This window comes from Corvus kubaryi, unplaced genomic scaffold, assembly GCF_017639235.1.
Source record: "Corvus kubaryi isolate FWS band 111438036 unplaced genomic scaffold, C.kubaryi_AGA036_p1.0 37300, whole genome shotgun sequence".
NCBI classification, from domain to species: Eukaryota; Metazoa; Chordata; class Aves; order Passeriformes; family Corvidae; genus Corvus; species Corvus kubaryi.
The window spans coordinates 1,890,365-1,909,095 of NW_024581093.1; the positions used below are offsets into that span (position 1 = coordinate 1,890,365).

Here is an 18,731-nt window from a genome sequence, read left to right on the forward strand (position 1 = left end):
CCACACTTCTCTAATAAAGGCAGGACAGCTATAGGGTTTGGAGGGTGAGAAAGAGCAGCAATGTTGACACCTGGAGATATCAAATCCCACTTTTCAGAGGGGATGACAGGACCTGGAGGGATTTGTAGGATCCCTCCAAACCCTCTCTCTGTCCCTTGGTGCTTCTCACACAGCCAAGCCCAACACCATAACCTCAGGGGTAGCTGCCCTCAGCACCAGTTTAGACTGGGTTAACCTCCTTGTTCCTCCCATAACACAGAACTTCCTTACCTCAATTAAGAGCTGACCTCCTTCTCCGGTCTTTCAGCCATCAATAGAAGATTTGTGGGGTCCCCAGGGATGTTTGTTGTTCTCCAGGGATGCAGAGGCAACCCAGATGCTCAGCAAGATTCTCTTGCTTCTCATTAGGTGCTTTAAGGTACCTATGATCTCATGGATCCCCATGGGAACAGCGAAAACAAACCCCAAACCCCAAATCCAGAGGTTTATGTAGAGACACAGGGTTTTCTCAAAGCATCAGCAGATTATATTTTTTTTTATTTTTACTCATTCTGAATTGTATATGTCATCTCCTGGATGTTTCTTTCTACATGGTGACAGCAGCAGAGGTCTCACACAAACAGCTTGTGTTTTCTAACACCATCAAGAGAACTGCAAAGAGAAAATTATCTGTCTGGGATATTTGAAAGCATTCCCTTTGCTCTGGTTTGCAAAAGACCTGGCCAAATTTCTGCTAGAGAAAAATTCAGCAAATGGGAGGGATTTGAAGGAAACTTGAAACTGGCAGAACAGAGGAGGAAAATAAATTAAGGAGATTTATTTTAGCCTATTATTTCATTTCTTTAGTGATATTCGAGCATTATCTGATTATAGACACTGGTCATCTTTGCTAAAGCATTTAGCTGTTTATCTTTTCTGCTCTCCTTGCTGTGGTATTTCTCGCCAGAAAAGGGTTATGTATCAAATTCCCAACTTCCTACTCATTTCTTCATAAAAACCAGCTAATTGCATCACCTCTTCTCCCTGCCAAATGGAGATTGTCATTTTATTTGGCCTATTCCAGCTTGTTTTTTTCTAGAAATAATAATATTTTGGCTGTTTCTTTCTTGTTTGAGAAAGTAAACTTTGCAAAATGGCATCAAACTTCCCCAAACACGAGCTGATTTGGAGCTGAAAAGTGTTGCCTTCAGACCAGGGCATTTCTCCTGAGCCAGTGCAATCTTTACTCAGTGTTTGCCTGTGAAAAAGCACATGTTTAAATTTTGTCTGAGGCTCTTCAACTTGTGTTACCTCCAGTGCAGGGCTTCAATACTCAGATGAAGGGGTTGAGTGAAGTAAATGGAAATATTTGCTGGCTCAGCGGGTCTTACCTTGCAATTCCCATATGAACTGGGACAATCACATTCATCCTGTAGAGCAGGACACCCAAACTTGGTTAAAGGCTACCAGGCATAAATGCTGATTCATCCTCCCTGTGTCCATCCTTTTCTCTCCCAGCCCTCTTGGCTCATGAGCAAACCAGGGGCCATCTGATTCTCACCTCAGCAGCAGCATCCAAGTGTCTGAGCCCTGCTCCCAGGACAGGCTTCCTCCTGCAGAAAGATAAGGAAGAATAAGAGGAATGAAAACCCCACTCAGCATTTCCAGTGATACTGGAAATACCCGCTTTCGGGACAAAGCCTTTTCGTTCTAACTCAGACATAGAGATTGAAAATGATCTGCTGCTGGGAGCCCAGCCTGGTTTTCTAAGGAAACAACAAATCAAACACTGCAAAAGCAATGAAGGTTGGCACTGGGGTCGTGTGGGTGTTTGGCTGCTTCTCTGTTATCCCCTCCGCCTCCCTGCTGTTCCAACTTGAGCTGACTCCAACAATGTGACCCAGACTATCTGCCCTGGTAGCTCTTCCAAATTACATCCTGCCTGCAGATATCCTTAAATTCAGCTTGTACTGATTGGTGGTGTCCAGAAGCTGATTCTGAGTTGGAGGAGCCCAAGAGCTCTGGATTTCAGTGTGGTCAGTTCAGCTCTAGGGGCACCTCCAGCCTCCCGAGGGTCCCACTCCAGCTCCCACCTTGCAACCTCTTCCTGCTGCATGCTAAGAAGCAGATTTGGCCCAGAATTTTAAAGCAAAGCAAAGCAAAACCCTGTGCAGATGCCCAGAGTCAGGAAAAGCACAGATGGTTTGCCTTGGCCTGCTGAAATGTTGGCCATGTTGTTTAACTGTACCTTTGTACACCAGATTCCAAGAAGGAGAAAAAAAAGCAACTCTGTGCATTTTATTGCTGAGGTCAGGTTCCTGTCTCCCCAGTCCTGTTTCTCATTCTCTAATCAAACCATTCCTCTTAATACAACCAGTTCCCAAAAGTCTGCTTGCCATAAAGTGCTTTAACCTTAGAATCTTATTTACTATGACCTTAATTGAAGGGTTCATTCAAACTTAATCTATAAAATGTTTTGTGTAATCAGTCAAAAGCTCGACATCAACAGCAAGGCCTGGGCCCAGAAATCATCTCTGCCAAGCCCAGCCACTCTCAAGGTGACCTCAGACTGGGTTGCACAAACACTCTCTGGAAGTCCAGAACGATACAGCACATTCAGAGAAAACCATCCCAGCCAGAGCAAGACCAAAAGCCTTTAGGGAGGATGTAAGGCCAACCTAGAATGAGATGGGTCTAGGCCATCTCACTTTTGGACCTAATTGTTCAAGCTCTCTCATGGTGAAGTCAAGGAGGATCCCATGCCTGTGCCCAGCTTGGGAATTGGGACCAAGTACCTGGCATGCCCTCAGGAATCCTTCAGGGAAAAAGCACGGCCTGGGAAAAAAAGAGATTTTTGAGGTCATTCCATACTGTTGGGAGCAACAAAGCAGGAGAACAGAAACACCACGGCCTGGCCATTTGTTTCCAAGGAATGATCTTAATCCAGACCACTGACTTGTGTCTGAAGGTGCAACTCTTCCCTACACAGCTCAAGTTATTGGTTTGTTATACAAGAGGCTTTTTGCTGAAATTAATAAGAAATAAATCAAGTGAAGTCTCTCCTGCAAGTGACTTTATGGGATTGCTATGGTTTTTTACAGATCCCTTGCAGGATCTCATACTGAAAGATATTCTACTCAGCACAAAGCCCTCAGCATCATGAACAGCCATGTCTTTATAGCCACAGCTTAGATTTCACATAGCTCTAAAATACCAAAAGTAAAACCAACAACAAAACATAAAAAACCCCACGTGCCCCAAACATGTTTTCTGGAAACATTTTGATTTGCAAATTATGTATGTACCCTAAAATGAGAAAAAGAGAAAAACCCTTGACCAAGAAGAGCTGCTTGCTGAAAGCATTACTTGTTTCTTATTTCAAAGGGAAAATTGAAAACATTTATGAAGGGTGTAGCTATTTACCAGTCCAGAGTGTTCTTACAAACAAAATAATAAAAAACATATCCTCTTTGCTGTTTTGTTGTTTAATATCTTCCAGCGTATCACAACATGGAGAGCAGAACAGAGGAGAAATAGAGTGTATTTCCATAAAACCTTGCAACAGGAAAAAAGGATAAATGACAATTTTGTTTCAGCTTTAAATGCACTGAAAAAATGAGACAGGTGCAATTTTTCCATCAGAACAACTGAAGAAAGTCTCTCATGCAATTTACCTGCAATTCCAGTTGGGCACATCAGGAAAAGTGAAGAAATCTGAAGGCCAAGAGAAGAGCTGAGTTCATCCGATGGACAAAGGCACGCAGGAAATCCTTGAACTTCTTTGGCAACCTCTCCACAGAAATTCAGCTTGAGAAAACAGATTAACAGCAACAAAGTCAAGTTCACCGTTAAGTTGTTCTTATTAAACATTGTTCCTCGTTTTATTGACAACTGCGATGTTCGTCAAAATTGCTTTACTCACATTATTTTACCCACAGAGAGCCCTGAGACTATGAGAAATAATTCGAACAATATGAAAAATAACTCGAACACATCTCTGGCAGATGGGTTTCCAGCCGGGAAAGATGGGGAGGGTATTTGTTCTTATCCCTGGGGGGGACAGGCTGTGACAGTGCTTAAGAGGCTGAAGAAGTGGAGGAGCTGGTTTGTTTTAAAAAGGGACAGAACCAAAAGGCTCTCTATCCTTTCACATCTGTAGAACAGCTGGATTTGTCCTGTGCTTCATCCAGGCATTTGATCCGATTTTTGTCCATTGTAAACCAAGCAAGGGTCTAGAAATAACACTGCAGTAAGGGAGGAGTGATGCATTTGCTGACGCTGGCCTCTGGATACACCCTATACCTCAGAGGAGCAAGCAGGCACATCAAAGAAATGCCATGGGAAGTTTATTTCTGTTTCCAGGCCCATGTGATTCCCTGGGAGAAGGCAGCTCTGCCTGAATCCATGCAGTATTTCCAACTGGAACAGGAAACCACCCTCAGCAATGTCATAATTCACAGCTGAGACCTGCAAGCCCCTCCAAGAATTGTTCCGAAGCTTGGTCAGTGGTGGGCTTGTCCCCAGTCCAACTGCCCCTGAATTTGGGAATGGGTTGAGCATGTTTGACTTGCCCCATATCACTCTGTTGGTATCACCAGTGTGGGGCTTTGGAGGCTGCAGCCAAGGTGTGAAGTAGGTCCAGCAGCAGCAGTGAGGTTGTGCCAATTTACACCCCCTCGGGTATTTCTGATGAGGGTTTACTGTGCCTGAAGAACTGAGTGTCCCATTCACACCCTGGGAAAGCCATTTACAGTTTCAGCCTCCCAGACAACCCAGCCTGAGCCACGTGTTCCCAGGTTACAAACCCAGCACAGAATATCAGTTTGCTTTCATAGGGAAAAAGAAATTTCTGGGATGAAACTTTCCTCAAGATTCTCATTCATTTGGCCGAGAAGTTGGGTTACAAATTGTATTTCCCAGATACCTGGGACAAGATTCTCTGAGACATCAAAAGAGATTAAAAGATTTACCACAAGGCAGAGAAATTGTGTCTGTAAGGACATTCTTCTAAAATCAGGAGTACCCCAATATTCAGAGCACAATGCAAGACCTGTCTCTCCTGCTGCTCAAATCCAGACCACGTAACATCAAAACTCAGGATGACACATCTACAGGGCAGGGTGGAGGGATTTTCTGTAAAGCAACAGAGCAACACAGAGTAACTGACCACTTCCCTGAGCACAGAAAAAGTGTTTCAAGTAATATGTGACTTTATTTTGTATTTAGATTGGCCATGCTCTCATTTTCCCACGAGAGAACTAAAACTTTCCAGAGGAAAAGTCAACTCCCTGCTTGAAATGCCACAAAATTCAGATGTCAGAAGTTCAACTTTCCCACCAAAAAAAGGTTTGATCAGAAAACGGCCACACCTCAGACCAATATTGCTAAAGCAGGCACCAAAACCCTTCAAATGTCCTGGGCATCCCTGTTCCTGGCTACCCAAAGAAATACTGCAAGCTCTACTGTCCATGGACAAAAACCCAGTTACTTTCTCGGGGAGAATAAAGGCGAGAGCAGAATTTTGTTTATCTGCTCCATGATCAAAAGAGTGACCTGAGTTAATGAGCTTTTTGGAGAGGTTCCAGGCAAACTCATGTTCATTCCAAAAATAAACCTCAGATTGATGCAAGTGGACATTATGCCAAAGAGGACAAGATAGGGGTAAAGCAGAGTACAAGAGCAGCAAAGTGAAATGTGGAACTGTTTGTTGCTTGCATCCTTTGATGACTACAGATGGGAAATTTTAGTTGGAAATCATCCACACAAGGAACTTCAGCGTCCAGCTGGTGGTTTGGGTGAATTGAAAGCAGTTGGATTTCTGAGTGGGCAACGCTGACTTCTCTCTTTCCCAAAGCCATGAGTCAGGCTGTGCACAGGGATCCAACATGAGCAAAAGCACAATGAAGGAAAATCCAGCAAGCTTCAACACGTGGCTGCCTTTCCTGTGGCTCAGGACGTGGCCACAGTTCCTTACTTTGGCTCCAAAAGCTCCTGGTTAAGGTTGGTTCCTCTGGGTGGACAAGGATGTGAGCAGCTCCTGCTTTTATTTGGATGAGGCACAAGCACTGGAAATCTTGACTCAGCCAAACGGGGCTGCAAACAATGCAATGACATCCCTGATGTTATTGGAAAGATGTTCCACATCTGCCTTCCCTGCTGCTGGAAGGGAACAGTTGGCCTTACTAATAAGGAGACGAGCAAACTTTCTTCTTCCCAGCCCTCCTGTCCAGAATCCATAACTCACTGACCTGGAGCAACACTGTCCTGCTGACAGGCATTTCTTGGTGGCTGATTTCACCTCCTGGCACACCATGAAGACCTTCACATCTGCTCTAGACACAGTCAAGAACTGCAGTAGCTCTGTTTTGTTCCCTTGAGCCTTTCTTGCTTTTCTGATATACGTTTTATGAAAATGTGGTCTCTCCTCATGAAAGTTCATTTTATCCCCTCCTGCCTTGTTACCAGATACGCAGTACTGAGGAGTACATGTCCTTAAAGCACTAATTCTAAGCCCTGTCACAATGACAGCTTTGTGCACAACTGTTCCAGCTGGTGTGGGCAGAAGAGTGACTAAAAAGATAAGAGGATGCATCCCATCAGCCCCATCACTGTCATATCCCGTTCCCCAAAGTCAAGACTTACTTGGAAATGTCCTTCTCGCTTCTGCTGTGCGTCACAGGCCTCATCTCACGATGCCTTGGTTCTGGATTTGGAATGGGAAACGCCTTTCCTGCCCCGTAAATCCTGCTCCTGCCATAAAACAGGTCCAGACACCAAAAGCTCCTGTTACACCGTGGCATGAGGCTGCAGCAGAAGGTGTGACGCCGTCCATCACCGCCGACTCAGCTGGCACTAATGGGGCTAAATGAGGGTGATTATGTTCGGGAAGAGGTGCTGCCGTGCCTGGAGGGCATCGTCTGTGCCAGACACTTCATTCAATAGTGACACCGCCCAGACATTGCTCCACATTAGCCCACCAACACTTTGCAGCGATTTCAACAATGGGCCTGAAGCAGAGCTCAATAAAATCAGGAAGGAAAAGAGCAGTGGGACACTTTCAGCTCAGTGAGTGGCTGTGACCAAGCGGTGCATCATGATTCGAGTCCACAGCGCAGTTTCCAGAGGAAGAATTACGCAGCTGTGGTTCCAGTCTTTGGGCATCCTGTGACACATTTGCCTGTTTTTTAATTTCTGTGCAATATCCTTTAACAGATCGTGAGGACCACTCATGACCTTTAATTAGAAAATTGGTGAGCCAGTATTACAACCCGCTTCTCACAGCCCCATGGATTCCCACAGCAGCGTTGCCACACCTTTTTCTTAGTGCCAGAGGGGACAGCACCGCCAGCAGCAACAAGAGGCATGGTCTGATGCCATCTCCTGTCCTCTTCTGCCATGGTGGAAATCACTCATCTGTAAACATATCCTCTCAAAGATGTCACCACTCCAGAAAATCTACGTTTCCCTGCATGGCTGGTTTGGAGCCTCTGATTTGTGCAGAACTGAGGTTCGCGTGCAAACTATGAGCAGACCTGCAATGACCAGCTCAGGCCCCTGTTAATGGTTCCATAAAGGAGATCCTGAGAGGGCTTTGTGAGCCTTTCTCTTCACAGGGGATCTGTATCCTTGCACCCTTTGCAAAACTCTCTTCCTGTCCAGTCAAAACAGATGTTGAAATCTAGAGTAATTCTCAGTACACTCATTAAAAAACAGTCTGTGGTTCATTTTTGCTTCCTCTTCCAATAATTTTCTTGTCTCCCTCCTCTCCCAGGAAAAACCTTCCCCACCATCAGTGTGAGGGGGTTCCCTGAGCTCAGTCTGTGCCCACAACTGCTGCCACCACTAACCCCTGTGAGCAGCACAGCCCTGCCTGCCCTTCTCTGCCACCAGGGAAGGAAGGGGAAACGAAAAGGGGGGGTGGTGTGCGAGTCCCAGGGGTCTCAGGTCTGCCTTTAATTAAAGATAGAGATCACAGAAGATAATGAGAAGGTACAGGAGAGCTCAGCTTAAAATGTGGCTTTGATGAGAAGCTCACATCTGCCAAAATCACCATGCCCAGAGGGCTGGTGGGTCAGAGGTGTTGGTGGGAATAGGATTTCCCTCTGCTTTGCATGCCCCCAGCTCTGGGAATGACTCCTTTACCCATCCACCAAACCAGAGATGCTCCCACAGACAGGATGCAGATTATCCAGACACAAAATCTCACTGCACCCAGCAAGGCACCCCTCAGCACAGGGCTGTTCAAGCTGGCTCTACAAATGGAGCAGCTGCGAGGGACCCTTCTACTCGTCAGTGACCAAGCACAAATCCGATGGTGTCTATCGCTGCTGTAACAACAGGAGTTGGATTTTTATCCAGGCTTGTCATCCTTGGCAGTTTTCCAGGCTGCCTGTGCTGTTTGACCAGCTGAGTGAGCTGTTCCATCAATTTTGCCTGAGGAAAGTCCACGGGGAAGCCGTTGATATGAAGAGGTAGAAAACAACGGCTGTGTTGTCTGCCCAGCCACCGAGCTGGAAAGGTGCCCATAATTTCCAGAAAACCCAAACGTTAGCTCAGGAAAAGCGAGGCTGCTTGTGGCTGTCTTTTCCCAGTGAGAAAATTTCCTTTACATTGCATTGAGCTGGAAGAATGACACCCTCTGGTATCCCACAGGAGATGGCTTTCCTGGAAGAAGGCAGAGCCAATAGTCAAACTCTTTCCAGGTGCTTTCAGGGGAAGGGAAAAATGTGTCCTCAGCATTTCTGGATAATTTCAGCACCACATGAGAATCTGTCTGGAGCAGATTTGCAGGCCATGGACTTATGTCTGACAACCCTGAGACCCTCAGGCTAAGAGGAAAGGAAAACTGGCTCCATGTGTCCTTGCTGGCATCTCTGTGCCAACACAGCTCAGGAGGGAGCGTTGTCCCTACAACCACAGTGTCCCTTTTCTCTTTCCATTGGATCAACTTCAGGGTTAAAAAGCAAAATGTGAAGAGGAGACTCCATTCCCCGTTCCTGGAAAAGAACCTCCACCTGCACGGCCGTGTGGGACCAAAAAGCTACAACCCTTCGAGCTAATGTGTGTGCTAATTGATGAATCAACTGCTCAGAGCTAAAAGCTCTCACAGAGTCCTTCCAAAGCCGAGGTTTGGCTTAAAGGAGCTGAGGAACTGGAAGCAAGAAGTAATTTGGGACCACCTAAGTGGCAGCAGGCTTGGCAGGATGGGCTGCAGAGCCAGGACAAGGCATCGTGGAGTTACCAGTGATGAAACGGAGCCTTTCATAACTGCCAGAATGAAACACTTTTCTTTTGGGGAAGAAAAGGAAAATTAGTTTGAGGGGCTTCAAAGCACCAGGATCACCTCACACTCTGTCTTCCGCTCACCCCTCTGGATTTTGGGGATTGGCTTTCATTCAAAGTGCACAGCAGAACTCCCCTCAGATTTCACAAAAATAAGGTGTTAGGCTCCAGGCTGAGTCCTTGTCTTGGCTCTTTGCTCTTCACTCCTCCTTTAGCTCCATTCCTCAAGAAAAGCCTTTCTCCTTTGCAGTTCTGCCTGGAACTTCTTAGGTTTTTTCAGCTTACACTCCTTTTCAATTTCAGCAAAAGAGATTGCTCCTCTCTTCACCCAGACAGCATCTCAGTCGCTGCATGAGCCAGCAAATGCCAGTGAAACACCATGGGAAAATTAAAAAAAACCAAACAAAAAATTAATTTAAATTTTTCATTAATGCTTTGCAGTGCCAACAAGCTTTTAAGAAGCCACACTTTCAAACATGAAAAGAAATTACTGAAATAACTGCAATTTCACTTTTTAAAACTCGGCATATTTTCAAAATTTTTTTTAATATATTTTGATCAAAACCACTTTTCAGTTTAAACTGCCTCACAACAAAAATGAGGATTGGCTTTCACTCCATTTTGATCCTTAATGAAACAAAAGTGCTTTGGGGGTTTGGGTAGTTGCATGAAATTTAAATAATGTGGTTGGTTTGGGGTTGATTTTTTTTTTCTTTCTAAAGGTCAGTCAATGAAAAAAACCTCCATTTATCTGTAATTTGCAATTACAGAGTCAGACCCTCCAATTCCCCAGGAGTGCCCCACTACTGACCCTCAGATGAGGAGCGCTGCTCAACGCCCTCCCAGCTTGGGTCCCTTCCAGGGAAGTTGCTCCCCTCGTGGGACTGAGACTCCAGCTGGTTTCACTGACCCAAGGCCTCGGAGCAGCTCCAAGCCTGGGTCTCAAATGGGAAAGGTTGGCACACACAAAGAAAAAGAAAAAAACCAGAGGAACACTTACCTAATTCTGTGCTATTGCTCATTAAAAAGGCCTGCCTGACAGGTCCTGCCGATATTTCTGTTCCCAATGTATGAATTATTAGTAATTAGTATCTGTGACTCACTAATATTTACTTTAGGAGGTATTTTTATAAAGTTTGACTGTTTTCTTGAAGTAGGAGCTAACGGAGGCTCCTGCTGTTAACAGCCAGGGAGCCCTCCCTGAACAAACTTTTCTGGTCACTGTTTAAACTGGGCTGCTGGGCTCTTTTGAGGCCCTGACCCTCCAATGCTGAGCACTGAGGCTGGCAGGGATGGCCCTGCTGGGACACAGCTAATTTTAAATCTGGATCCCATGGCAAAGGAAAAACCTCGATTTTACTGGCAAAACTGTCACAGTCGAACGTTGTGTTCAGATTACGGGAAGAGGCTGCGAGAGAGCACACACACAATCCCTTTTTTGGGTACTTGGCATTAACTTTATCTGAAGTCATGGATTATATAAGAGAAGAGCAGAGACCTCACACAACTTTCTCCTGCGTCAGTGCAGGACACCGGGGGCAGGAGGGACCCTCCACTCCAAGCCCCCCCGTTGTGCCACACCGTGCCCATGGCCAAGGGGACAGGGCTTGACCTCTTTTCCAGTAACTCTCCTTAAAAGTGGATCACAAGCATTTTCTGGAACTGCATCCAGAGCTGTCCACAACATCAACTAGAGTTGGCTCCTAAAGTCCTTTTCTTGGTCTAGACTCGAAACTTTGGAGCTCATGAAAACTTGGGTGTTTTCTTAATTTTATTGCCCTCGTTAAAGTGGTCGGTGTCCAAACAAATCCCCATTTAATGATTTGGATTTGCAGAGATCATTGTTTGCTGATAATGAAGCTGTTCCCAAGGAAAGCATTGTCCAGCACTGGGCTACTCAGATCCCTGCATCTGTTTTGCTGTAAGGGTTTGGGACAGCTTGACTTCCCTCGTGTCTTTGGAAAGGCACACACAGCCTGCTGAGCTGGCCAGCTGCCCTCAGACGCCTGAGATGGTTTCTTGACTCTGCAGATGAGAAAATTTCCATGGTCTCCCTTCTCCCCACCCGAAGCCTGTCCTCAGATGGTGGCTGCACGCCTGGCACTGGGAGGAGAAGCCTTCTCTGTCTGTGCTGCTCTGCAGCAGCCAGCACTCAGTCTGGGTTACTCTGCACAGTGACCTCCAGGGGATGCCCTAAATCACCCCTTGCCAGCATCTCAGAGCAGCATTTTTGGAGGGTTGTCCCCAGTATTTTACCTCAGACATGATGGTCACTGGTCAAACACACCTCAAAAATCATTTCACTGCCAAAAGACCTAAAAAACCCAAAAACCCAACTGAAAAACCTGAGCAACAAAGAATTAAGAGAAAATTGACTATTTTTTATCATCTCAGTCCATGATGCCATGACACTGCACACCTTTACTTAGGCCACTTCCACCAGGTCATCTCTGTCTGTGTCGCCCATGGAAAAATGACAGTCCCTGCTTGTGCACCATCCTGGCCCAACAGTGATGGAATGTTTCCTTCACCCTTGAAAATTATAGCAAAAAACCACCTGGGAAGACCATCAAGACATTTTTTAGTCCATCCTCTACTCAGAGTAGGATCTCATTTTAGGAGCTGCCATCCAGAATATTCTTAAAACCCATATGGCTTGAAAAGACCACACAGATAATCTGCTCCAGTCAGAGTCTTTATCAATGATCTCAGTGTTTCCTACTACATTTAAGACCATCCCTTCCCAGTGGGGCCCCTTGGGGCATGAAGAACAAATGCCCTCTCTCCCTTTACTGTACCTTTACACACTTCAGGCATCCTCTTCCTCACCTTTTTCATCCTCAGAGATCTCTCCTGCTTTCTCAGGAATTGTTTTAGCTCTCAGGTCTCTCTTTGCTTCCTCCTGGACTTCCCACAGCCAGTTGAGTATTTTCCAGGCAGTAACAGTACAAACCCAGACATTGTCATTTTGCACCAGAGACCTGAACAGACCAAGCAAAGCTGAAAGTTTTCTCACCTGCCTTGCTGATCGTGCCCCTCCTTTCACACTTGATATGACTTTTATCTCCTTGGTAATGTGATGCTTTCGATTCTAATTTATCTTGGTTGGGTTGAGCTATTCCCTACCAGTTGGTCTCCATCTTTTATTATTCCTTGTACTCTTCCAAGTGTCTGATGATTTTTCCAGACTGTTTCTTCCAGCACAGGTACTGATGCAGTTTTGGAGCTCCCTGCATTGATATAAACCATATTTTCATTACAAGCACATCAAATAAGATGGTGTGAATACCCCTCCTACAGTCCATCTGTACTGGATTTTACTCTCTTTTTTCAAACTTACAAAGCCTGCTCAGCCGATGAACAGGGAAATTAGGCTGCTTTTGAGATTTGTTTCTGACAAACTTCTCCTCTGGATTTAGTTCAGAGGTGGTGTTTTCTCAGCTTCCACTTGTGCAAAAGAGAGATGTGCAGAAACAAGCCTCGAGGCAGCTACTGAAATGAAAACTTCAGGATATCAGTCAAGAACTTCTCAGGACAGTTGTATGTGTTGGCAGGTCCCCCCTTGGGGTCATGGTCACCCATATTCCCTAAACCACAGGAGCCCAAACCTGACAGAAGCAGCCCTTGTAAGACATCCCAAAGCTCTGAATTTATTTTGCTCCCTTCTGCTTTCAGCTCTCATGTTCCACCTGAGCCTCCTGACTTTTCCACCGCTATAAATATCCTTGTATTCCTTTCGACACTTAACCTCCTTGCCATGTGCTGGGTTGTGCAGTGGCTGAGGGACAGTGTGGACAGCCCTCCCTGCTGCCGTGGCACAGAGGGTGAGGAGCAGAGGGAGCTGCATAAGGCAGACCTTGTCTGTTGACTTAACTCTGTAACCCAATTTTAACCACTGTCAACAAGATAGAAGGGTGGCTTCTGTTTACACTGAGGCTTCTTTACACTGCTCTCTCCACACCCTAAAGTGGCATAAATGCCTCCTAAGTGCCTTAAAGTAGGTCCTTAGTATAAATGAGAGCCAACCCCATCGTTTGCAAAATGGCTTTGAAAACATCGCCGGGGGCGCATCCTATAAATGACTGTGGGTTTTTGGAAGGACACCCACCCCAAGGTATGCCCGTGCTATACATAGGCTCTGATGAGCTCAGCACGGGCTGAGGGGCAGCCAGCAGAAGGCAACCAGCAACAAGCTATTTCTCCCTGAGGCGGCAAGCTGGGAGAGCCCGGCTCCTTGTTGATCCCCAAGGGTTCCCAGCAATGAGGGAATTCAGGGCTATCAGATCAGCCACCCTCACTCAGTTCCACTTTCTCTTTGGGTTTCTCTTTCCCTTCCCCTCTACTTTCCTTCAACCTTCCAGTTTTTATGCCTTCTCAGCTAAAGCAGAATCTGAATCCCACCCCATGTGGGAAAAAAAGAATGAATCTTTCTCCTGCCTCTGTGTTTCGCCCCAAGCCTTCACTTACCTGGTTTTCACACCTGTTGTACAGGAAGGAGGCACAGCTTTGTTTGCCATGGTGCTCTCACGCAGCACTGGTGATAACACCAATTTCTGGTGGATGAGAAGAGGACAAAGCACATGGCTCGAGCAGGAGGAGACAAAACCAGAGACAGTGTCAAAGGAGGGGAGGCTGACCCAAAGGATGGGTTGGCTTCAGCCCTAAATCTTGAGTGTTACGCTATTTTGCTCTCTAGGCCAACCAGGACCTGAATTTTAGCACAGAATTCACGGAATCACAGAGTGGATTTGGTTGGAAGGGACCTTAAAGATCACCCTGCTCCAAATCACAGAGTGGGACATTTTGTAGCACCACCAAATAGGATATCAAACAACTGTTGTCATTAACAGGATGCTCTAATCAGCCTCACACTAACCATTAGCCTGAATTCCCCTCTCTGCTTACCTTTAAGCTCTGCTTATGAAAATCTTCCCGAATACTTCCAGCGAAGGAGGTATTTCTGCAGCAGTAGGAATGGGGGAATGAAAGCACAAAGTAAATTCAAAGGGGCAGTTTCGAATTGCAGAGCATGCAGGAGCCATGGAACTTCCCCTCTTGAGAAACCACTGACAGTGCAATGATGGTGTTAATTCATCACTCCTAGGCTGGGATTTACAGGGAAATATTGTTTCACCATAACTGCATCAGCCCAACCTCGGAGTAATGCAAACCTCTCTGGATTTAATGTTTATCTTGTTGCATAGGTAATGGAAAACACAAAATTTCATGGCCTTGTCAATCAGGACCCCATCCCATGGTCCAGCCCACATTTTTGGTCAAAACCCATCTGGTGCTCATTGCCTGGAGGCTGAGTTAGGGACCTCCCTGTGTTGCTCCTATAACCAAAATGGGGTTGGATTACCAGGAAACAACTTGGTTTGATTTGTGGTGCTGTCAGCAAGGATGAGCCTGGAGAAAATTTCAAGGGGAATTACAAAATCTGAATACTTTTCCTTTCAAAAAATAAGGGCACAATTCACACCAGCCTGTTCAGGTGGGGAGGAGATCATCTCACTTGTATTTTGCAGCACTAATTCATTAAACACTGTTTCCAATCCATTAATCTACTCCATCCCTTATGTTGCAGGGATTTAAAGACAGCCAGTGATTTTCCCTTACTCTCAGTATGTTTCACTAAGGCTTCATCTTATTTCGATGGGGTAAAGATTAACTTTTAATGCCTGAGTACTGGGCAGTTTATTTATTTGTGGAGCAGGCTTTGCACATCCCAATCTCATTTGGGGTCTCCAGGGGATGGTCTAGTTCCCAGAAGTAATCCCAAATATCTTTTCTAAACAGAAACCCAACTCTGGCTGAGCATTAAGGACAAGGGAGGCATTCATTTTGGGAAGGTTTTATTTCACAAATAATTCATAAATCAAAAGAAAATGGAGGGGTAGGGAGGAAAGATATTTTACAATTCGGTATTTAGAAAAAAAAAAAAATCTAGTTTATAAACAACCACGGCCCCTTGATAAACATGCAAAGGCACACAAAAATTTACATGTAACTTTTATACATAGGAAGTAAAATACATCATTTTTCATAGAAAAAAAAAGCAATTCTATGAACTGGCCCTAAATATTTAGACTGCACAAGTGACCAGCTGGAGCCTCCTCAACCAGATGTTGGCTGAAGGTCTTTGAAAGAAGGAAAGAGTGGAGCCAAGGCCCCCCAGCACAGCGGCGGCAGGGGAAGCGCCACGCTCTGGATTTCAGCCTGGTTGTGTTTCCTGGAGATTTGGCTGAGCCAGATGTTCTGCAATGACAATGTCATTGCTTCCAAATCCCAAATGATTGGAAAAGAACAACCAGGCAGCATCAGCTTTGCCGAGGGTTTAAGCAGGCTACACCTGGATGCTTCAGGTGCCTACAAATCTGCTGAGCTGGGGCTGAGGAGGAACGGGCCTGGTGAGATACGGACGTGATGCATCATGAAGCTGCACTGAAATATAGCAGGATGAGAAGTGTTTTGGCATCAGAAATAAAATCTGTCAATATTTGGCTAAAAACTGGTACTGTCCCACCTATTTATGAATAGCTAGCACACGTGATTGCAAGTCATTGATAGGTCATGACTGCCTTGGAGGACCTGATCGCCCCTAATTCTGGTGGAGGTATGTTTAAATTAATAGCACCCAGGACCTTGAATAATATTTGTGTAGTAAAGTCACAATTTCTCTTTTGTACAACAAGTATAAAAATAAACAGATACAGACTTAAATTAACATCGGTTTCTAGAAATCCAAACCAGTTGGCTGAAGACAAAAATACGCAATTGTAACTTGAATTAAGGATTTTAGGATATTTCTGTTGGAATAATAACCCTTCCCTTGTCCCCTCTTCGTCACCTAGGTACATCCCCAGCTGTTTGGATTTTTATGTGCTCACAGTAATCCCCTGGGTTTTACTCCAAGAGCCCTCACATTTCTTTCCATCACCTTCCATCCGTAATTTTCATGGATTCTACATTAACATCGAGGTGTTTTATGTGCTTTTGCAGTCCCCATGAACCTGACTGCATCTCTCACTCTCTCCAATTCAATTCATAGCCCATTTGGCCCAGGATGTCCCAGATCCTTGCTGCAATGTTGGATGGGCTTGAACCAGACCATGCACATGTTTCACAGTGGGCAGAAACAGGGAAGCTTTTCTTCACTGCCAACATCTCAAACACTCCCAACCAGCAGCTTTTCTAGGATATGTTCCAGCTGTTTTTAACATCGATTTACTTAGTAAGAAAAAGAAATAGGTCGGCTTTCCTATCTAAAGTCAATACTGTACACCTTGGAAGACAATACTACCTAAACAAAGACGACACGAAGAGTCACTTCTCTCTATCCAACCCAAAAGTAGGTTTTCTGTGCAGTATTTTTTGAGACAATGCAAAACAGCTCCAATTTCAGATTTTACGAAAGGTCTCTTTTCAAATTCAGATTTTACGGAGAAATAATCCCCAGTGGTGAGACAAACTGAGTGACAAATGCCATTTAAATGTCATTTCCTTGCTGATTTCATGGTGTTTACAGAATTAAAGAAGTGTGTAATCATATAAATGCTTTTGGTCTCTGTTTTGAAAGAGCTTGATGAGATGGCTCTTGTATCTGCCTAGATTAAACCAAATATGTTCTGGGTGTAAGAGCAGCTGTGAGACATCTGCCAGATAGAGGGAAATACTCCCCCAACTTGTTATCCAATATTACAATTCAGTTATTGAGCAGAAGAACTGTGCATTTACAAGAACTGAAGAACTACTCTTGACCTTGTCTTCTCATGACTGATGAAGTTACTGGACGTTTGTGTAAAAAAACTCACCAGATTTGTGTTTAGACCAATCCTAAAAATTAATTTCCAATGTGAGGCAGAGAACATTCTTCTGCCTTAAGAAAGCAGGCCATGCTAGGCCCTTCTCTTCACTTTGAAATGCATTTGGGTGCACGTCATGACAGAAATATCAAAATATGGAATATCATCATTACAACACCTATGAGTTTTGCAAAACCCACCATCCTGGATAGCAAATGCTCACGGGTACAGCATTTACACTGAAAGTGGGCATCTGTTGGCTTCACAAACTGGACAGGAAAAATTAATCTACCCCAATTTATGTCATATCTTTAAAGTCTCAAAACTGCACACACCACAAGGAGCTTCACAAAGGAAAAGTGACCCTGCTTCCTACAGATGCAACCATTCCTAGCAGAAATAAGATTAATTTTATCACTACTTAACTACTATAAAACAACCAGCACTGCTGTATAAACCAATACACTGCATTTAACTGAAGTTATGGCGTGGAGTATAGGATGAGATGTGCCAGCACAGGAGCCCAAATTCTCTGACTTCTCAGAGGTTGCCAGACTTGCAAAATACCTGGGAGTGTTTGACCAGCAAACACTAAACCTGCTCTTTGGATTATCTGGTGGCCTCATTTTCTGCAGTGAGGATCTCTGCCACCATTTTACACCCTGCTCCAGGCCCATAAAACCTTGATTTTGGCTGCCAAGAACAACCCCAACCACCCTGGTTCGAGGTACCCTGCCATGGTGCCACAGCAGCCTCACACAGCGGTGCTGCTGCACACCACCTCGGTGGGAAAACACCACATTTTATCCTCTTTTGCACAGAAACCATCCAACATACACAAAACCACTCTATCCAAGCCCATCCTCTCCCCAAACGATGCAACTTCTCAATGAGTTTCTCATTTCAAAGTGTCCAGCGCCTGGACAGCCACTCACTCCCAAGTCCGCTTGGCCACGCTCATCCTCACACCCATCCCAGGAGAAGCTTCACACCCTAAAAACACCATCCAGGGCCAGGCTGAGATCCCTGCATCTGCTGCACATGGAGCCACCGCTGTTCTGTGTAGCAACACCTCTGGTAAAATGAAACTTAGAACAGTTTATGGTCGCTGAATGCCCCTAGAGAAACAAAAACACGAGACGAAAAGATACAACGCTGCACAGGTGCGATGAGATGCCAACAGCTGAGTCAGAACCTGGGGTCTTTTTTGGGGTTCTTTTTTCCCCTTTTCTTTTGGAGTTCCCTGAAGGAGATTGGCAAGGAGGGTACGGGCAGAGCTGATGCTGTTCAGAGGAGCTTTGGCGTCTCTGGAGATCAACAGAGCGCTCTCCCAAAGAAACCTGCACCTTCCCTGGGGGTTTACTGCTTCACAGCAAAGATTCGGAAGGCGTTCCCGTCTGAAGGATTCTTCAAGCTGGAGACAAAGAAAAGGAAAAGAAAACAAGAATGAACCAAATGAAGACACCACAGGACCCAAACAGGCAACTCTGAATTTCTCTTATCTCTTTCCTACCAGGAGCAGGAGAAAGATAGCGGATGAAATAGAAGTGGCACGAATCCATGGTTTCACCTCTTTTTTTTTTTTATGTTTTCAATCCAAATCTGTAGTGCTAATGCCAACAAAAGGAGCTGGAAGACAACAGACTCTCTTACAGCCCTAGCTTT

General features: G+C 45.2%; 1 protein-coding gene and 1 long non-coding RNA gene across 3 annotated transcripts in view; both read right to left on the reverse strand.

The window, feature by feature from the left end:
* Nucleotides 1–1,391: 1,391 nt before the first annotated feature.
* Nucleotides 1,392–4,231, reverse strand: LOC121664086. The gene is made up of 4 exons (XR_006015868.1): nucleotides 3,902–4,231; nucleotides 3,654–3,786; nucleotides 2,775–2,814; nucleotides 1,392–1,592 (listed from the first exon to the last, which is right to left on the reverse strand). It is a non-coding gene; the product is annotated as an uncharacterized LOC121664086 (long non-coding RNA).
* Nucleotides 4,232–15,099: 10,868 nt separating this feature from the next.
* Nucleotides 15,100–18,731, reverse strand: part of CRISPLD2 (cysteine rich secretory protein LCCL domain containing 2) — a 30,752-nt gene continuing 27,120 nt past the window's right edge. For both annotated transcript variants that reach the window (XM_042027099.1, XM_042027100.1), the window contains one exon: nucleotides 15,100–18,480. In XM_042027099.1, the coding sequence (XP_041883033.1) occupies nucleotides 18,426–18,480 (55 nt within the window). In that variant the 3' untranslated portion in view covers nucleotides 15,100–18,425. The remainder of the gene's footprint in view (nucleotides 18,481–18,731) is intronic.